The 20,071-nt window shown below is 38.8% G+C and overlaps 2 protein-coding genes across 3 annotated transcripts in view; both read right to left on the bottom strand.

The window, feature by feature from the left end:
• lamc1 (laminin, gamma 1) overlaps nucleotides 1-6,253 on the bottom strand; it is a 56,000-nt gene extending 49,747 nt beyond the window's left edge. The window contains exon 1 of the mRNA XM_026205834.1: nucleotides 5,496-6,253. Coding sequence (XP_026061619.1) covers nucleotides 5,496-5,865 — 370 coding nt within the window. The 5' untranslated portion in view covers nucleotides 5,866-6,253. The remainder of the gene's footprint in view (nucleotides 1-5,495) is intronic.
• A 2,705-nt stretch (nucleotides 6,254-8,958) lies between these two features.
• dhx9 (DEAH (Asp-Glu-Ala-His) box helicase 9) lies at nucleotides 8,959-19,513 on the bottom strand. Of its 2 annotated transcripts, XM_026205832.1 has the most exons (28): nucleotides 19,391-19,513; nucleotides 18,830-18,950; nucleotides 18,588-18,728; nucleotides 18,398-18,503; nucleotides 18,065-18,198; nucleotides 17,842-17,990; nucleotides 16,886-16,932; nucleotides 16,648-16,784; nucleotides 15,981-16,070; nucleotides 15,742-15,903; nucleotides 15,566-15,643; nucleotides 15,270-15,461; nucleotides 15,032-15,173; nucleotides 14,871-14,953; nucleotides 14,543-14,699; nucleotides 14,250-14,347; nucleotides 12,951-13,164; nucleotides 12,757-12,851; nucleotides 12,602-12,675; nucleotides 12,226-12,378; nucleotides 11,977-12,137; nucleotides 11,793-11,904; nucleotides 11,488-11,649; nucleotides 11,242-11,369; nucleotides 10,912-11,141; nucleotides 10,044-10,159; nucleotides 9,701-9,901; nucleotides 8,959-9,583 (listed from the first exon to the last, which is right to left on the bottom strand). In XM_026205832.1, exons 2-28 carry the CDS (start codon nucleotides 18,938-18,940, stop codon nucleotides 9,199-9,201), a joined length of 3,858 nt encoding a protein of 1,285 aa, XP_026061617.1. In that variant the 5' UTR covers nucleotides 18,941-18,950; nucleotides 19,391-19,513; the 3' UTR covers nucleotides 8,959-9,198. The 2 variants fall into 2 exon arrangements, with proteins under 2 accessions (XP_026061617.1, XP_026061618.1); XM_026205833.1 differs by lacking the exons at nucleotides 17,842-17,990; nucleotides 18,065-18,198; nucleotides 18,398-18,503; ... (1 more) ...; nucleotides 18,830-18,950; nucleotides 19,391-19,513 and adding an exon at nucleotides 17,033-17,177.
• Nucleotides 19,514-20,071: the final 558 nt, after the last annotated feature.

Here is a 20,071-nt window from a genome sequence, read left to right as displayed (position 1 = left end):
TGGATGGAGTTTATTTTTACAGAGCATCAACGGAGTTGTGCAAGTGTTTGTGTTTGTTCCCCTGCATTTCGAAGATGCTTGTTTTACAAACAAGGCCCAGTTTGACGACGGATTTGCGTATCGTTTATTTCTTAAGGATGATGCAATCCCAATGAAAAAGGGTCACGATCATGTGTTGGAACCGCAGGCGGTGAGCAAAACTGCTTCAAATATCTCTGCCTCCTTGTTAGTGCGTCCCCTCCCATGCCGGAGACCCGGGTTCGAGCCCCGCTCGGAGCGAGTCGTTGCTGCTACTGCTCTCGTTCAGTTTCAGCCTCGGGATCTGATTCTGGATCATAAATATACGCTGAATCTGACTGTTAGCCATGGTTTGTTTTGGATGATGGTTTTTCCCTCACGGTAATGTCACAGCTTCCACATGCTCTCAACACAAAAGCCTATTCGCGCTCGTGATTCTTTAGCTCCGCCCACACGTCACGCCTCCGGCCGGTCGTGTTTTTCCGGGAAAAATCGGTACAGACTATCTTTCTCTTATGAATATAATAAAACTAAAGACTTTTTGGAGTTATGAAGGATGCAGTACTACTCTATAGGTACTCAAGATTAACAGGATATTGAGTGAAAACGAGCATTTCACCCCCCCATATTCTCAAGCACTCAACTCAGAAAGAAAGGCTTATTTATGTGAAACTAGCGTTAAATCTCTAGAGTTTAACTTTTAACGGGGTCCAGTCATTTGTTGCGAGCACTAATCAGTAATGGCAAGAACTGCAAACAGTTGCCCCCGAGGACTCATTCCACTTTCACAGTCAAACGGGCCCAAAGGACAACATAACCACAGCTCCCCATCTGACGGCTCCTATAGCTGGCACCTCAGACTCAGCGTGGGCTCTTTCTTTACACGTTTGCACAATCTGGAAAGTACTAGTGGCTCACAATGGATTGTTCACCAGGAAATGAGGTAGATTCTTCACTTTGTCCACCCTGGGTGGCCCGAGGCTCAAATCTTGCCCCTGGCTGTACAGTTAGAGCCAACAAATAGTCCAAGTAATTGCTTTCTAACAGTGGTGGCATTGCAAAAGAGTGGAAACAACACATTAGCTTGGATTACATTTACTATAGTGATGCAATTCCAAACAAATTTAATATTAAGCACCAGTTTTTGTCTCAAAGGAGGAAAGCAGCAATGGGCCTGATGACAACTTGAGTAAAACAATAGTGCAGTTACGTGAATGGCTCAACTACAAATCTTTCAAAAACACAAGTTCCCATACTGAGATCATACCTTCCATAGAATAGCAATAGGTTTGAACGAGATAGCAAGCTCTTCTTTCCAACCCCCTAGACTTAGATTGGTATAATTTGGACCATCTGGTCCCCCTTTCAGAAATGACAAGTTCTTTGATGGAGTTCGGGGAAAAAAGCGCCTCTGAGGGATAGGATACGAGGACCCCGGAGCCCAGGAAACATTCGGCTGTTCAGTTTCCCACACTGCGACCACTCATCGTCTCCTCTCTTATGAGAAATCAAGAGAGAGAGGGTGAGACAGGAAAGAGACAAAGAGAGGAGGAAAACAAGAACTCAAAGCAACTTGGCTCTTGTCCAGTAAACCAAGTTCAAACTTCTTAACATACTGTAAATGCCCATTAGCTCCAAGTAAAACAAGCTTCTGTACAAATCTTAAATGAAGACAGTATAAAAAAAAGGCTTTTTTTCATTGTATTCTGGATAGTGTGCGCCAGAGTATTCCCAGATTTAAACCATTAGAAGGCAGATGTTTGAACAGCCCTCTTCCATGAAAACAGAAGTGAAAACAAGGAGAGCTCCAGATAAACGCACAAGGACACCATATGATTTCAATGGCGTTACAAACTCAAAACAGGAGAAAAATTTGCTCTTTCATTTTAATGGTTTAGCATTTAATTATGAAACTGAAGATGTGACCGGCATCAAAAACAATATGATGCAGAGTAAAATGCAAGGCACGGATTGACAGTTTGCAGTAAACACTGCCGATTTCTTCTTTCTACCATGCAGTGAGGGAGGAAATGGGGCACGATAAGGGCCATTCACAATCGCAAGTTTAAGAACCACTCACCGTTGCAGTTTATCAGACGAAAGGAAATTCTCACCCTCCACAAATGCTCCCTAGAGTGCTCTGGAGAAGAACTATCTCAAATGTACTTTGCCAATTCAAGAAGTTGGAAGTAACACACTTACAGATTTAAGGGATTTTTTTTACCATGTTCTTCTATTAATGCTGCAAAAATATACACCAAGGTATAATTCCACATACATTTTATATAAAAACCAATGCACTGACGACAGTCACATTTATAGAAAGACATTTATCAATCTACTTAAATATCTACAGAGCATATGTTGTGCATTTTTAATGAATCAATCAAAAGGATTCACAAAAAAAATCTTTGACTTACTTTTGAGTAAGTGGTTTGAATCAGACTCGCTCTGTAAGTGAATCATTCAGATCCAATACTGAGGTCACAAATAGACTCCCTCACTAAACTGAGAGTCATTTTCGAAACAAACTCACAGTCGACTATATTTAAGTTAATTGTAGAATCTGGCACGTCACCAGAGAGAAATCGAAGTCTAAAAATTATGATGTTGCATATACAAGGATGAATTGTTCACAATAAGATTAAGAACATGCACTTAGGAAAAAGGGAGAGAGAATGAACAATTTATTTTCAAATTTTCTACGGCTGACTAAAAAGTCCTTGTTTTAGGACCTAAGTATAACATCAATGCCTAAGACAATTCTGGAAAAACAACCTCCTGTCTACAGAAATATAAATTGGCACTTCTAGCTGGGTATGACACAGTACAGCTAAATTTATGTCTGCAATGCCTCTGGGCTGTGTCTGACAAGTAGACCATTTTAAAACAGGCAGCATCAACAATTTTCCATTAACCTGACCATTCTTTAAACCACCACATTATATATATTTGTCTGTACAGGTTCAGATGCATATGCCTTCAAGTCTTCATCAACCGGTGTCTGGATGATGATTCACATTTCTCAGTCTCACAGCATTCTTGAAGCTTGACAGGCCAGCCAGAACTGGTTAATAAAGAACGAGTGTGGGACATACAGAAATGCTCAATAGTAAATCTCATCTGTCCTTGCCCCCCCAGGTCAGGCCAAATCTCCATGCTCTCTAAGGACTCAGCAGTGTCAAGTCAAGACATGCCTGCTTCCGCCTGGACCATCCCAACCAAGGCAGAATAAACATGAAAGCCATCAAAGGCAGAGCACATAAAATAAAAGCTTATGGCTGGGATCCAGACTACTTGTGGGTTCCCACCTACGGAGACGCTTTTGGGGGGAAAATCATGGAAGAACAAAACAAGTAAATCAACAATCGTGAATCTTCTCAGATGTTTTGGCTTCAGTTCTCAGTAAGATGACTGAAATGAGATACGTGTTCACTTCAACCCATCAAAACTATGCATTTTTGAGCGACTTTTAAAGTACTGCATAAAAACACTGTTTGCGGAAAAATGGTCAAAATGCATATTAAATATGTTCTATACCTTTAAAAATTAAGGTGCTTAAAAGGGTAGATTCATGGGTTTGAGAATCTGAAGAACCTTCTTTCACCACAAAGAAAATTTTGGGAAACAGAAGTTCTTCAGATGTTAAAGGTTCTATATGGAAAATTTTGGGAAACAGAAGTTCTTCAGATGTTAAAGGTTCTATATGGAACCCATTTAGCAAAAAAAAAAAAAAAAAAGTTTATTCTATGGCATCGTGAAGCATCCTTATTTTTAAGGGTGTAAATATATAATTGACATGTATTTTTAACTATTTTATTTGTTAGAAGACGATGACAGACGCACATTTATTAAATAAATAAAAATGTGGCTCAACAAATTAGTCTCATTAATTGAATGGGCATAATCAAGAAGAAAGTCTGTTTCATGCGGTTTTCCTGACACGATTCAAATGCAAAATGCCTAAATCAACAAGAAGAACTAAAGTGAAATAGAGGAAAAGGTGTCTGATGGAAAAAGCCCATTGTAGACCATGTGCTAACAGATGGCTGCTAATTAGCCAAGTGTATGATAGAAAGATTAAAAGCCAAATCACTTCCTCTTCCATTATCTAAATGCAAATGTCTTATTGACACCCTGATTAAAGCTCATTAGACATGCTTATTACTTACATTTGGGAATATAGCTGCATCTACTTGGGAACGAGAGGCTACAGAGGTCATGGCTTTGCTGGGACTCTATTAATTGGTTACAATACTGCTCTTTTCCCACAGGCAGAACAACCTCTTCCTGCAACCCAATCGTTCTGCTTATGCTGGAAGAAATTCAATGATTTGCGTAATGTGCACAAATTCACTGCCAAGTAGAAAGGTCAATCCTTGCCAGATCTAACAGAGGGTCTATATTATTTTCCCAAATCCATGATTCTGAACCCAGAGTATATTGTATGATCTTCTTAGGTAAGGTTTCTCCTTGATGGAGCCCAGAACTGAAGAACAGTAACGTTTGAGCTGTATTTAAAAGATACTGATGTCAGGTTTCTCCTTGGAGCCCAGAACTGAAGAACAGTAACGTTTGAGCTGTATTTAAAAAAATATTGATTATTTCTAAATGACATCTAGTATATGATAACAATATAATACAACAAAAAGTTGAACCATGGTTATTTGAAACACGCAGATTTATTATTGCCTAAAGCTATGAAATATGAGCGATGATGACTGAGCTATGATTGATCGCTAGTTCACATTCACATCTGAGCAGATTGAAAAAGTGGACAGATCATATGACCGTAGTCTATGCTAAATATTTACATAAAGAGCAATGTATTTCTAGAGCATTTATTACATCTTGATTTAAAAGGTTATTGTTAAATTTTGCAATTAACATGTATTAACTGCTGTAGAAGTACTGTTCATGTTACATAATAATATTACTTAAGAATGTTACTTTGCTTTCTTTCAACTTGTCATTGATTAGTCAGCATGGCTGCTTAAGTTTATTATTACTACTTTCTAATAAGATTAATAACACAATCTTACAAATAGAATAGATACTAGCAACTATCCAAAAAGTAACTAAGATATGCATAGAGAATAGTAACTAGTACTAATAATGATAAAATTGGTATTAACAGCTATTTGCAATTGTTACTAGTCAAAAGTGAATGGTTAATATCTGAATCCCAGATCTCTGTAGATTTCAATAAAAAAAAATGTTTTTTTTTTTTACCAATAACAATGAAGTAGTTGTCACTATCAATAGTGACATGTAGCAGATTAATAAGTTATAGTACTATGCAACGAATACTGCTGGTGACACATTTTAATGACTCGTAGTCATGAATGAAACTGAGATTCTAACTTTAACTTTAAAGAACACATGCTAAATCGGCTTGTCACAACTTTTATTCACAGCGCAGGAAACCAAACACGATTTTTGTGACTGATACGAGAATAGAAGAGAAAGCTGCTTACCCAAGTGAAGGGTCAGGTTGATGGAGTTTGGGTACTGGATGCCCGCTAACATAGTCTGACTTTGCCACCAGGTGGTATCCGCTTGGTTGTTGTAATCGGTGAGATAAACAGCGCTGTGGTGGTGTCTGGGGTCTCCGGCGTCGCAAATGTGGCATGATTTAGTGACTCCGGTTACCCCGGTCTGTACGCAGTATTCTTCAGGAGGCGAGCCGCAAGTGTTGGTGGCCACTACGGTTACATTGAAAGCGGCGTTAACAAACTCTGGCATGCAGCGATGAGGTTTATTGTTGTCGTCTGTACATTCATCCATCGCTCCGTGACTGCACGCTGCCCACAAAGTGCATAATAACAAACAGCTAAAAAGCGACATTGTGTCCTTTTGTTTATGCGAACTCAAGTAGCTACCGTCACTGTCTTGACCTCTTAAATCTAAACGTCTTTAAAAAGCTTGCGGTAACTCGCCAGCTACCGAGTTTGCGGTTTTATAAATAAACTCATGCGGAAAATGGTGGTAACGTTAATCGCTTCACCTCCAAAAAGCGATAGTTGTGGATTAATCTCCTCGCGACTTCTCGCTTGCAACCCTTAACTTTATTACTGCTTTGTAACCACCGCCATGGGGAAAAATCAAAACTTTTGGAGAAAATGAACTTTATCCGACTACACCCTGGCAGCTAGTGCGCAAGTCAAAGTACTTCCAAAAACGTCTACTTCCGCCTGAAGGATGCTTTGATGGACCGCCGACCCAATAAACAAGGCAAGTCCAAATGGACAGGGAGGCATGAGTAGGCGTGGCAAAATGGGAATGGGTGAAATGGGCGTGGCTTTGCGCTTTCCCAATTGGTCAGTTTCCCAGTCCACTCCAGGAGTGGGTGGGGCCGGAATTTCATACCTCACAGATTCTCAACGGAGCGATAAACTGACCACTAACTATCCGTAAATAGATAAACAAATGTGTGTTAAACCATGGCTTGATTCGTCATTAGAAAAAAAAAATCTTTCAAATAGCTTTCCATATCCAGGCAGATTGTTAAGTACTTAGTTTTTATTTATAATTTTATCTTCAAAGAGACATACTTTCTTGATGAATTCCCCGTGCTATGAATAACTTGGGGATGATAGCTGTTGCTTGTTTTGAGCAGTGGGGTCAAAGAGCAAGGTTATATAGAAACCTACTCTACCAGGCAAGGGTGTATCCCAAAACTTTAAATAGCTGAGAGCTACATTTTGTGGGCTGTTTATTAATATTTTACCAGCATTGTTACTAAGATGTAACTCATCTAAAAGTTTGACCCACACTTTCCTCAAAATCAAGTGTGTTATATCTTACCTCAAAATCAACTTTTAGTTTTGTATGCAGCTAGAATATTCAAAGCCTTCGTAGGACTAACTGACTACTAGTATTAAAAAAAATAATCAAAGTTAAGATTGAATTATGGTAATTTATTTTCCTTTATAGAAAAAAATAAATAAAATAATAATAATAATAATGTTATATTACCTCAAAATCTACTTTTTCCGAAATAATAATAATAATAATAAAATAAAAAATAAATAAAAGATCCACTGTAGGCAAATTCAAAGTCTTCACAGAACTAACTAGTAATAAAATAAAATAAATAACAATTAGTAATACCAATAAATAAGTAAAAAATTATAAATAGGAATAAAATTATAGGACTGGCAAATTTCTTTTTCTTCTCCAATTCATAGCTTAATCTTAATTAACTTTTTTTTTTTCTTCTTTTGCATTGGATATTCACAAATAAAGTTTGCCTGATGGATTGATTAGAAAGTGAAAGCTGAATGATCTGAAAATGTGTGTGTGTTATTGAAAAGAACACTGTATCTGATACTACTCTGCATGAGTCTCTCAGATTGGCAGCGAGCATCGTCTAGTCTTCAGACGCATTCCTTTAGATAACGCTATAACAATTTAATCAAACTGTGATCAAAGAACAAAACTTGGGTGTTCAACAAGACAATCAATCATCAACTATGTACCTTGATTGATCAGTTGCTTTAATAGCTCTCTAAACAGGATTTAATTGCTCTGTTGGAGAGAAATTGGTTAAAATTTTCCTTGACAAAAATGGCATTATGGGCTATTTAAAATGCTAAAAGGCAAAGATACATTTTTGAGCTAAGAATCTTGACAGCTAGCAGTACTATAAAACCCCTGACCTTGCAATCAAGTCAGCTCTTTAGTAGACTTCTGTCTATCCATCAATCTCTTTCTACATCCAGGACAGGGGAAATGAGGGCTAGATTTATCCCTGTATGTCAAAAAGTGAAATGAGTGTCAACACTTTGTCAAATACTCTTTTCTGCCCCCATACCACTGCATCAAGCTCAGGCATGCCCTGGATGTGCATTGTCTCACTGCTACCTTCAAACTTTTAACACATTCATCAACAATTGTTCTCTAAAGATACAAAAGGAAGCCTGTGTACTCTCTCATCTTACCCAGTGGTTACTACTATATTCTTCTCAGAGAAGTTCCACACATTCTCTGGAATTTTGCTGCAGTGCCAGATTAGCTTTTTTTGAGTAAATCAGATGCGAGTAATGCTTTATATAATATAAATAAAAACAAAAACACATACAAAACTAAGCAATTAAATACTTTTTAAATAATTAATGGTATCTTCCATTGATAGACTCTCCAATCAGATATAAACATACTCTGCTGAAGGTTTAAAGCGCCCTCTATCGGTAATCATTAGCAAAGAATCACGATGAGTGCCAGATATTAATACAAATTTTTTTTTTTTTTTTTTGTAGTTTAAGTATATATCTATATATATCTAATAAAATATTTGGTGAGCATTTTATTTATGCACCAACACAATTCTATAAAACTAAAGGTAAATCTAAAGGCTTCGGTCTTGCTATTATTTAATTATACATATTAACTGATTGTTTCCCTAGTGTTTTTGAACATTTATGAAAAAGATTAGTTGAGTAATGAATTTTTTGGTAATCAATGATACATTTGGTAGCCAAAATGTTACGAAAGGGAATGTACAAAAATAAAAAAAGATAATAAAAAAAAATAACATTGATTTATACTTTTCAAAAGACATGTCAACACACTTCAGCTTTTAGTGTTCCAAAACTCTCGTGTGTACAGTTTTATAGACACTTCTTCAGCTGCAAAAAAAACTAAAGTCTCTAGAAAAACACTAGAACTGAAGTAGTGTTATTATTAAAGTACAATATTGATGCATTTATCAGCCAGAACTCCATTATTATTGACTGCACACGTTAATTTTCACAAATATTTCTCAAAATGCATATATCTAAACAGAGTTGTTTGTTTTAGGGCACAAAATTTTGCTCAATCTGGATAGACTGAGAAAAAAAACACTTTTGGAGAGTTTCTGATTCCCACCAGTGACTTCATTTCTTAGTCTGTGAACTCATTTCTTACAGTGCATGAGAGAGATCAAGACTAAAATCATTAAAAAAGAAATGATTTTATTAGAATACAACACTTAACATGTATTTTGCCATACATTATTGGTCACATAGTTATTTTTAATAACTGTTATTAACTGACAGTATGGCAGTCATGGTTTCAATTTATTCATGCTTTTTTTTTTTTTACATACAAGGAAAGATTGAATATCAACTACAAGTGATAACAAAACAAAAAATATTTTAAATCTTCCCAAAGATATCCTTGTTCAGATGTTCAGTTTTAATAACCACCCCTGTTTCCCCCCCAGCCTCCTCTGAATCCCCTCCCTCCATATCCTCCTCCTCCTCCTCCATATCCTCCACCCCCATTAGATCCTCTGTATCCACCCCCACCAGACCCCCTGAAGCCACCCCTATCAGACCCCCTGTATCCACCCCCACCAGACCCCCTGTATCCACCCCCATCAGACCCCCTGTATCCACCCCCGCCGCCACGATACCCTCCAGACCCCCTGAAGCCACCTCCACCTCCTCTATATCCTCCACCAGACCAGGATCCACCACCACCGCCACCTCTGTATCCTCCTCCTCCACGGCCCCTAAACTCTCCACCCCCTCCAAAGTCAGTACGGGGCATCTTGGGTGGTCGTGGACCATCTCCAAAGCTGTAAATAACAAAGATAAAAGGGTGTTAAAAAAAAAACTTTTTTTAAAAATAGTTTAGTCATAAGCAACCTTTCTCCTAAATAAGCCAATCAGATGTATGGGTTCAGTGATCTCACCGTGGGTTGGAGGCCATGAGGTTGATGCCAGCTGACGAGGGTCTGGACACAAGCCGAATGACGTTCAGCAAGCGTTCATTGGTGGGATCGAAATTTCGGATGTATTCTGGGTCTTTGGTCACCTCCACCACCAGGGCTTCCATCGCTGCCCTCAGGGCTGCCACACCACCGGCTATATCATGGGGAATCTTCAATTTGATCCTACAGAAGGAAGGAACATTCTTGATGATCACTGGAACACTTCTCTTGGTGACTTCCTTGAAAAAATCTGGCTTGCTCCCAGGATTCCCGACTCAAGAATTCTGGAGAACTTATTTTTTGTTGTTTATTGTTCAACACATACCAGTCGTCAAGCTCAACAACTTCTCCATTGGAGGTGATCTTCTTTGTGCCAAACAGAATAAGCTGAAGAGGACTGACAAGAGTCATTCCTTTGGCAGAAATGGCTCGAGTTCTGATCTGTTATTACAAAAGACATAAATTATATTTGAATACTTGTAAAAGCTGACAAAAAAAAAAAAAAAAAAAAAAAAACTTTTAGCAGATATACACTACCATTCAAAAGAAAGTTGAGTTAGAAAGATGTTTTTCAATATTTTTTGAAAGAAATTAATACTTCAATTCACCAATTGATTGATCAAAAGTCACAGAAATAAATAAACAGAATAATTTTGTATTTTATTTTAATATTTTAAAAATGTAACTTTTTTTCAGCAGCCATTACTCTAGTCTTCAGTGTCACATGATCATTCAGAAATCATTCTAATAAGCTGACGTGGTGCTTAAGAAATATTTCTTATTATCAGAGTTGAAAACAGTTGTGCTGCTTTACATAACTATAAAAAAAAAAGCTTTCAGACACTTTTGATCAATTTAATGGGTCAATGCTGAATGAAAGTACTAAAAAAAAAAAAACTCATAAATGCCAAACTTGGAAGTGGTGGTGTACACATTTAAAATGCACAGTATTTATTTTTTTGTCTTGCACTACACATTCCAATCAAATATTTTAAATGAACTATATATTTATTATATTGGACTGGATTCTACCATATGATTGGATTCTAATATTACAATAAGAAATGTCCAATATTATGTGCAAAGTAAAAAAAAAAAAAAGATGGTTTGTGGCTGTGATGTAACTGTGATGTAAGTATTCATTAAATCTAAAAGTAGAAACTGCAGTTTAAAGCTAGACTTTTCAAACCAACCTTTTCCCCAAAGACAAAAAAGGGAGATGGATACACCATATCATGGTTGCTGAAAGGACAGTTGACTGAGGACTTGTGAATTAGAGCATTTCGCCCCTCTGTGGTCAAGATCTTCCTTTTCTCTTTGTGGTAACACACATTGGGGTAAGAGCCAAACGTCAGCAGAGAGATCACTACATCCAAGTTATTGTCTGGTCCCACAGTGTTAAACACCTGATTCATGAGGCACTCTACAAGAAAGGGAAAAGACAAAAAAAAATGACTTAAAAATCTGAGGACTGAAATAAACTGTAGAACTACATGTATGTTTATCTAGAAGCGGGGGTTAACCTTCAGGGAAACCGACGTTGACAAGGATCTCTTTCAGCTGGACCTTGGCCTCCCAGGTCATTCTCAGAGTGGGCATGTTCAGCCTCTTGTGCTCACAAAACCGGATCTCTGCATCCTCACCTCCCATCCTGAAAAGTTCAAATCTATTTAGAATGCCAAACCCCCAAGAGATCAAAATGTAAACCCCCCCCCCCCCCCCCAAAACTATACAAAGTAATAGTTTAATGCAATGGCATTTGGACCCACCGAACTTCATCCCAGGCCTGGAAGACAGAGAGTAAGGCCACGTGATCTGAGAAACGTGTGCCTGCAAAGTTCCTATGAACAAAACCAAGGCGTTTGCCCTCGTTGATAAAGGGCTCTGGGAAACAGGTCGCTGCTGAGATAGTGCACACGGCATCTCCAACACTAAACAACACAAACACATACACAAGTTTAAGTAAATTCAATAGGTCATTTAGGGAAAAATAGCAGTTCATAATAAAGCACTCCCAGTATGTTCTTGGCAGCACTCGATTCATAAGCAGACAATGTTGGATGAATAAACTTACTTAAAGATGCATCCCATGATCATCATCTTTCCCAGGCGTGGTTCGATGGGCAGTTTGGCCAGAATGCGTCCCAGTGGAGTCAGCTCATCATTGCAGTCTAGAGCGTCCAGCTCTGGAGAGCAACAGAGGCTTGTTTGATTTTGTTCACTTCAACATCATAAAGACGTGTACGAAAAATCTGTACCTCTCAGTGTATGTTCAGCTTCAATAACGGCATCCAATGGAGGCGGCTCAATGGCTTTGGACAAGAAATTCCCGATGGCACCCAGTCTCAGTAGCTTAATGCTGAGGGCCACCTCATGCAGTGGTGTGCGGAAGATTTCAGGAGTCATATGGGTCTCCAGTCTGCATAACAATCATTGCAATCATTAACATTTCAGATTATGTGATTTAGTCTGAATGTTTGGTACAAATGAAGGATAATATTTCATACTTTTCAAAACGAGCTCTGCTGCAGAGGTAAAAGCAGAAGCCTGGTTTGACTCTGCCAGCTCGCCCCTTCCTCTGCTCAAGGTTGGTCTTGGAGGCCCACACTGTGGCGTAGTTTGTCATGTTGTTGTGAGACGTGAACAGCTTCACCTTCTGCCTGAATGACACACATTTGGTATTTGTGGAGTATATAGAGAAGGAGACATGTACATCAAAGAGATAGTTTCTCCCAAAATGACAACTAATTTACTGACCCACATTCAAACAGCTGGTTACTATTAACTTCCATCGAATGTGTTTAACAAAAGAAAGTCATGCAGGTTTCGAATGACATGAATAATGAAATTACAGAATTGTAAGATTTGGGTGAAGCTGCTTACTTGCAGGAGTCTATGACGAAGACCACATCATTGATGGTAATGCTGGTCTCAGCGATGTTGGTGGACAAAATGACCTGTCGTGTGTTTGCAAAATTTGTTTAAAATAAAATGTTTAATATATCACTCCTAAATTGCCCAGTTAAATGTCTCCAGACCTTTGTCACACCATCAGGAGTGGGCTCAAACACTCGTCTCTGTTCTTCCCTGGGGATCTGAGAGTGAAGCGGCAGGATTCGGTATCGATGACCACCTTTGAGGGACAGAATATTAGAGGAATCACTATGAGTTGTATTGTGGATATAAGTTCAAGTCCATTTTGTTGGAGTGTGAGCAGAATATCATTACAGACCGAAGTGATGGTTCATCTCCAGGTGCTTCTGCATGGAATAGATGAGGTTCCAGCCTGGAAGGAAGACTAGCACAGCTCCTGGTACTTCCAGCGTTTCAATGTACTTCAGCAAAGCCTCGATCAGCTCGAACGGAGTTTCCTTCTCATTCAACTGAGACATGGCACGCTTGGTTTCAGGAGAATACTCCGATCCACAGATGACATTACAGTTCACCTGTAGAACACACAGACAAATGTCAAGCATTATAACTCATGTACACTTAAGTAAACTATCATCTGATCAGTACTGTGGAATAATGTTAAATGCAGCTCTTCTTCTCTACGGTGTTCTCAAGGTCTGAAAAGGTATGATTCATTTCCAGAGGATATACCGTAAAAAAAAAAAAAAATGTGTGGATGGTTTTGAATATATATATATATTTGATGAATAAAAAGTTAAAAAAGAACTGCATTTATAAAAAAAAAAAAGCAAAAATATTTTTTTTACTTTTTAATCATTAAAGTATCCTAAAAAAGTATCACATGTTCTGAAAAAATATTAAGCAGCAGAACTGTTTCCAGCTTTGATAATGAATTAGAATGATTTCTAAAGGATCATGTGATAATGATCCTAAAAATTCAGCTTTGCATCACAGAAATAAATGAGAATTTAAAATAAATTTAAAAACAATTATTTTAAATTGTAATAATATATCACAATATTACTTTTTTTCTGTATTTTTGATCAAATAAATGCAGGCTTGATGAGCAGAAGAAACTTCTTTCAAAAACATTAAAAATAGTAATGTTTCCAAACTTTTGGTCTGTACGGTGTGTGTGTGTGTATGTATATATATATATATATATATATATATATATATATAGCTCGGGTGGACATTCCTGCAGTCAGCATGCCAACTGCATGCTCCCTCAAAACTTGCCACATCTGTGGCATTGTGCGATAGGGTGATAAAACTAGATATTTTAGAGTGTACTTTTACTGTGTCCAGCCTAAGGCACACCTGTGCAATAATCATGCTGTCTAATCAGCATCATGATATGCCACACCTGTGAGGTGGATGGATTATCTCGGCAAAGGAGAAGTGCTCATTAACACAGATTTAGACAGATTTGTGAACAAAATTTGAGAGAAATAGGCCTTGTGTGTACTTAGAAATAGTCTTAGGTCTTGGAGTTCAGCTCATGGAAAATGGGGGCAAAAACAAAAGTGTTGCGTTTATAATTTTGTTCAGTGAAAAAAAAAAAAAAATTATAATTATTTTTTTGCACCTAATTTAATAAAACAAACAAAAAACATACATCTTCCTCTCCACCCTCTTCATCTTTATCTTTTTTCTTCCGGTCCATTGGTGGTGGTACGAACTGAGTCATCTGAATGCAGTCTTCTAAGAAATACTCTTGAGATATCAAAACATAAATAATAATTTGTCAGGTTTTACAGACAAGACATTACAAATTAATGCTCTAACATTGGGCAATGGGTTTCCAAACACCCATAGGAGTATTTCATCCAGTGTGAGATGACGTAAATATTAAAACATTAAAATATCATTACAAAACAGTGCATTGTGAAAACATGCTTCGCTTCTCACCTTGTACAGGATGTGCACGTCCATGCACCTCGATGATAGGACAGTTAAAAAAGTACTCCCTGAACATGGTGGTGTCAATGGTGGCAGACATGAGGATGATGCGCACATCAGGGTAAGCCTGGACCACATCTCTCAACACTACCAACAGGAAGTCAGTCTGGACAGAAAAACACACTTGTGAATAGGGCAAGACACTGCACATTGTTTCTCCCCTCCTCTACACAGCTTTACTTGACTCTTTTTCAAATCTGAGGTGTGAACGACCAGTGCACACCAGTGGGGGTTGTTTCATGACACTTTAAAGCTGATACGGTAACACTGGACTTACATTTAAGTCCCTCTCATGGATTTCATCCACAATCACATGACTGATGCCACGGATACCAGCTTCCAGCTTCCTCAGCAACACCCCTGTGAAGAAGACATTTTTAGTTTTATCACCCAACCCTGTACAAAGTGTCACAGTTCAACATTAAGGAATGAACGTACCAACTGTGCAGAAGAGGATGCTGGCATGAGGTCTGGGCAGGACAGACTCAAAACGTACACTGTAGCCACAACTTTTCCCCACCTCCTCCCCTCTCTCGAACGATACACGTTCAGACACTGACACAGCACTGATCCGTCTTGGCTAAGAGGACAAACAGCGGCAGAAGCAAGTCACATTACTGTCTTGTCCTTAAGGTGACTGAGCTCACAAAATCAGAAAGCATTTCAACAGGCTCACCTGCGTAACTATGATATTACATTCAGCCGCCCTGCCTGCCTGTACGAACTCATCCAAGATGTACTGAGGAACCTGAGTGGTCTTTCCACAGCCAGTGGCTCCACGAATGATGACCACTGGGTTATTGTGAATGGCGGACATGATTTGCTCCTCAAAGTTTTTGACTGGCAGCTGACTTCGCTCCATAAGAATCTGTAAAAACACCATGCTGTTAGTAATCTGACAATACCAAATGCATATTGATATGATAACATTAAAACTTTAGTTTTTTTCCATGGCTGTTTTTTTTATCTCACCGTCTGCAGATTTTTGTCCTGTTCCAGCTGGTAGTTGAGCTCATGCTGCAGGTCTGTGCTGATCTGTTCTGGAGTACACTGTAAACCCAAGTACAGTAAGTTTTCAGGGGCATGAAGTTCATCACACCAATTTCACATTTCAGTTAAAAGAGTTGATCAAAAAACAGCAGACTCACAAATGCCAGTGGCCCTTCGTCGATGTTGGAGCTGGTCCATGGGTTCCAGTTGACCTGCGGAGGAGACCACGGCACCACTCCTGCTGTATTCTGCCTTTGTGAGGGCTCAAACTGAGCCATCTTCCCTTGCACCAGAGATACTGGACTGCTGGGGTCATGAGGCTAAATGGAAACGCATTCTTACTTATTCTTACTTGGTAATGCTCTTAAGTCAGGAAGGTTTTCTGTCCAACACTTACAGGAGGAGGGACCTGGATGCCAAGTTCCTGCACAATACTGTGTATTTGATGCTGTACATCATCACTGAGATTCACTTCATATACATCAACCTGTCACAGCAACCAAAACAGGAAGTTAGAAGAGTCAGTAAACACAGGGCTTAGAAGATAAGCCGCGTTTTCACCGCTGGAACTTTACCCAGGAACTAGGGACTTTAGGCTGGTATTTCAGGCGAGAATGTAGTTGTTTAAAACTCGAATATGGGGTTTATTTATAAAGACAGTGCCTTCTAAAAAACGTGTTTCGCCGATTTCGGAGACGGTGAGCTCCAGTGAGGGAAATTGCAGTAGCCAAGGCGAGCTGACTGAAGTTATCAAGTACGCTGCTGCTTGCAGAATTACTGGATTTGCGTCGTCGCGGACATCACACTCCCGAGTCGAATGAACAAAGTCTGAACTACTGAGGATGCAAGTCCAAAATGTGTGTCCTTTGTATTGAGAAACGTGCGCAGACCTACGTCACCAGACTATTTGCCTAATCTTCCTGGTACTTTAGACTGCGATGGAAACACAGAAAGCAACAGCTCTGGGGGGAAAATAGCTTCTGGGGAAAAGAGTTCCTGGTACAATTGTTCCGGGTAATTTCGGTGGAAACGCAGCAATCGATGAACTGGGGTGTTAAACTCACAGTCTCTCCTTCTTTCTTCTTGGTCTGTCCTGTGTAGGCTTCTATGACCCCCAAATGGTAAAGCTGACGGACAATTGACAGCGCACAAGACTGAGCAGCCAGTTTCTTCGTAGAGCCATGCTCACGGGCTACAACCTCTGGAAAAGAAGGGTAGCTTTAGCAAGGACTCAAATTCTAATGCGAAACCATTTGCCCTTGACCTTACAGTTCATTATGTAGAAGGTTTCCTGATACTTACTCCTACCCAGTTGTCTTACAAAGATTGTCATCTCAGCAATAAAACTCCTATAACAGAGCAAGATTTCAAATCAAAACGTCCCAACGTGACATTTAGCCTACATGTGTCTTGACAAGATTTGAGCACGAATAAACTCCACAAACTGACCTCTTAACCGGACGGCACATGAGATCAACTGCATGACATTTCAGCGCAGAGTCCGTACAGAACAACCCATCCAGAGCAGGTTTGTTTTTCTGCCAGACTTCTAAACATGGTGTTATTCCTCACCAAGTACTGGAGGCCTTGACCCCTGATGGACGAGTGACACCAGAAATCACAACCAGACATTATTTTGCCTCTCCCTCCTCTGAACCCAAACAATCACATACTTCACCATGTGACCTCTTAGTGTAGCCTAAGTCGTGTCACATGTTTTCCCCCATGTAAGGTTGTGATTTCTGGCATCTCTATTGTCCTCCTTTTAGATTACGTACTACATGGATGAATCTCACAAAAACATGTCCAGGTCACATTTCACCCCCTCCTGTTTTTAGAACAGTATGATTTTTTTTTTGCATTGATATTATGACAATTACTTCAATTATTCTTACACATTTGAAATGCAGTATTTTAAGTGATGCAGTGAAATATGACCTGGACATGTTCTTGACCAGTTTCGTGAGATTCACCCATAAAACATTGTTGATTCTGCAAGGCAACATCCGAGATGAGACCGTCTTTAAGTGGTCTGAGATCTCCTTGAGGTTAGATGCACATCAAGGAGTTCTCTGTCATTGTTTCAGTCCAGCAGAAAAACAAACCTTTGACACATTACATTTAAATGCAAAGTCTGATTTTTGATGAGGACACCAGCGTTTAAATGAAAACATTAGCCTACAAATGAATAATTCTCTTAAACAGCACATGGAAGGAGTTCAAAACTGAGCTGTTGTCGTAAACGGCAATGTTCTGACCTGTTGTGGTCAGGCCCGACTTGGCTGTACTTGTAGTCGGTTTGGTTCTTCTCTTTCTGAAAGAACTGGTTCAGACGGGCCTTTGCATTGTCCAGAGTCCAGTTCCCATGCAGGCCAGCATTTAGATCAACTTCCTCTGATTCCAAGGTCTTGTGGAATGAGAAAAGACCCTTTAATTCTCAGAAACTTTCTATAAAAACCTTGGTAAAAAATGAAGACCTACTGCTTTTGCATCCTGATCGTCTCTCTTAGAGTAATACTCTTGCAGGTTGGCTCCTCGCTCCCATTGGGTGTTACCAAATCCAGAATAGCCCAAACCTGTGACTCCAGGAACGGGTGCACAACCCTCAGAAGGTTCTGAGACACAGGAAGAATACAGCATTAAAATGGTTGTTTTAGTCATTGTTAGAAATGGTTTGAACATTGATTAGCTAACTACACTCATCTGTAGTCTACAGGCATCTTTCTCCATTGACATCTAAAACAATGATATTCAATTATAGCAATGTTTGTTGGCAATCAATTACTGGATGAATCCAAGTATAACATAAGATACCTTCTCCTGATTCCTTCTTCACAGCCAGATGTGGAGGTAGTGGACAGTTGGATGGGAGATTTCCAAAGCCACCACCTTCTTCATTCCCTCCATCAGGTACGCTGACCTGAAAACAATAGATGTAAACCCATTCCTTCCTCATAATACAGATGAGTAGTGGAAGAACTTTAAAGACCGATGTGATACTGACCCCTAGAGCAGGAACTTCACTAGCACTGACTTCTTTCGTCCGAACAAGATAATTCACAAAATCTCGGGCTGCATTGGACTGAGCATCCTTCTTGTTGGTAGAATTTCCCATGCCAATGTAATTGTAACCCTCAATACGCACCTTAAAGAAACATGATTCAAAACAACAAACACGTTTTATTACAAGGTATATTATATACGATATTGCAAAGTGACTTTGGGAGGCTTCAGCATTATTCTCACCTCACACAAGAATTTCTGTCTGTTTTTATTTCCAGCTGCTCGGATGTCATAGTTCGGCGTTAGCTTCTTTTTTCCACACCAAGCATACAGGAAGTTCTTAATGTCCGCCATTGTTTTCGGCCTGCATGAGGTTTAAATTAATGAAACGATTAAAAATAAAAACAAGATTATTAATCGCCTATAGGAAAATAATATGATAAACTCTGCAATCGTCCAATTTCTCAGAGATAACGTAAGACTAAACGTAACCACGCACTGACGGCAAGACTACCGTCACGCTGGAAAAAAGAATAAAAGCTATATTGCAATTAAATGTAACTGATCTTAACTCGTTAGCATTTTAAACTCTCAGCACAAAAGAAATCACACATTTAAACTGCACTATTAAACATCTAAATATGTTTTTTGGCTATATATTTGCAGGTAGTCTGCTGTAATGAATAGGCTAACATTAGCTAGCCGGTTCCTGCTGCCATATTCCAGGCCATATAATAAAACTACTATTAAACAACGCTATTAAATAAAACTGAAGATGAACTATAGGCTACGTTTGAATCATACCCGACAAAGGCCCTTTCACACAAATCCAAACAAGACGAACACGACGTTCAGAAAAGTACGTAATGTTATGTTACAGAGCAGCACACACAGGCAGATCAGAACAGGAAGTGACGCAGCCCTAAACGTATCAATGATAAATCAATCCATACAAAGCAGATTCATTAGAGTATAAGTATTTGTTGAGAACATATTTATATATGTGTGGGTTAAAATGAGGCAAACTTAATTTATTTGATCGAATGTTAGTTGCTATTTATTTGGCCCAAGGTTAATCTCGGTTGTCCCCCATATATTTGGGGTATCCTTTGATGTATTCGAGATATGACATCTGGACAGTGGCAATGAAAAACTGTCTTAGCCGTTTGATTAAACATTTCAAAGTAAAATATTTAATATAATTTTGTAGGCCAGCACCCAGGACCATGCCCTTGAGTTCGATCCATTTTTATTCTAAATGAGATCAAATTCTACCCTCTTTTGGGTTGTTGTAAAATTACTGAACTATATCTTTTAACTGTATCTATATAGTAGAGTTCAAAAGTTAAGGGGTAAGAAAGATTTTTTGTTGTTGTTGTTGTAAGAAATCTCATACGCTAACCATTTATTTAATTAATAAAAAACAGTAAATAAAACAATAATATCGTGAAATATTTCAGTTTAAAATAATGCTTCTATATTAAT

Source organism: Carassius auratus, chromosome 27 (assembly GCF_003368295.1).
Source record: "Carassius auratus strain Wakin chromosome 27, ASM336829v1, whole genome shotgun sequence".
NCBI lineage: Eukaryota > Metazoa > Chordata > Actinopteri > Cypriniformes > Cyprinidae > Carassius > Carassius auratus.
This window is presented reverse-complemented; position numbering and strand designations above follow the sequence as displayed.

Coding starts and splice junctions, on each gene's coding strand:
- dhx9 (XM_026205832.1), bottom strand. CDS start 18,940: ATGGCGGACATTAAGAACTTCCTGTATGCTTGGTGTGGAAAAAAGAAG. Junction 15,904..15,980: donor GCATCCAGGTCCCTCCTCCT/GTAAGTGTTGGA, acceptor GTTTCCATTTAG/CCTCATGACCCCAGCAGTCC. Junction 13,165..14,249: donor AAGAGGGTGGAGAGGAAGAT/GTATGTTTTTTG, acceptor TGTGTTCTACAG/GTGAACTGTAATGTCATCTG.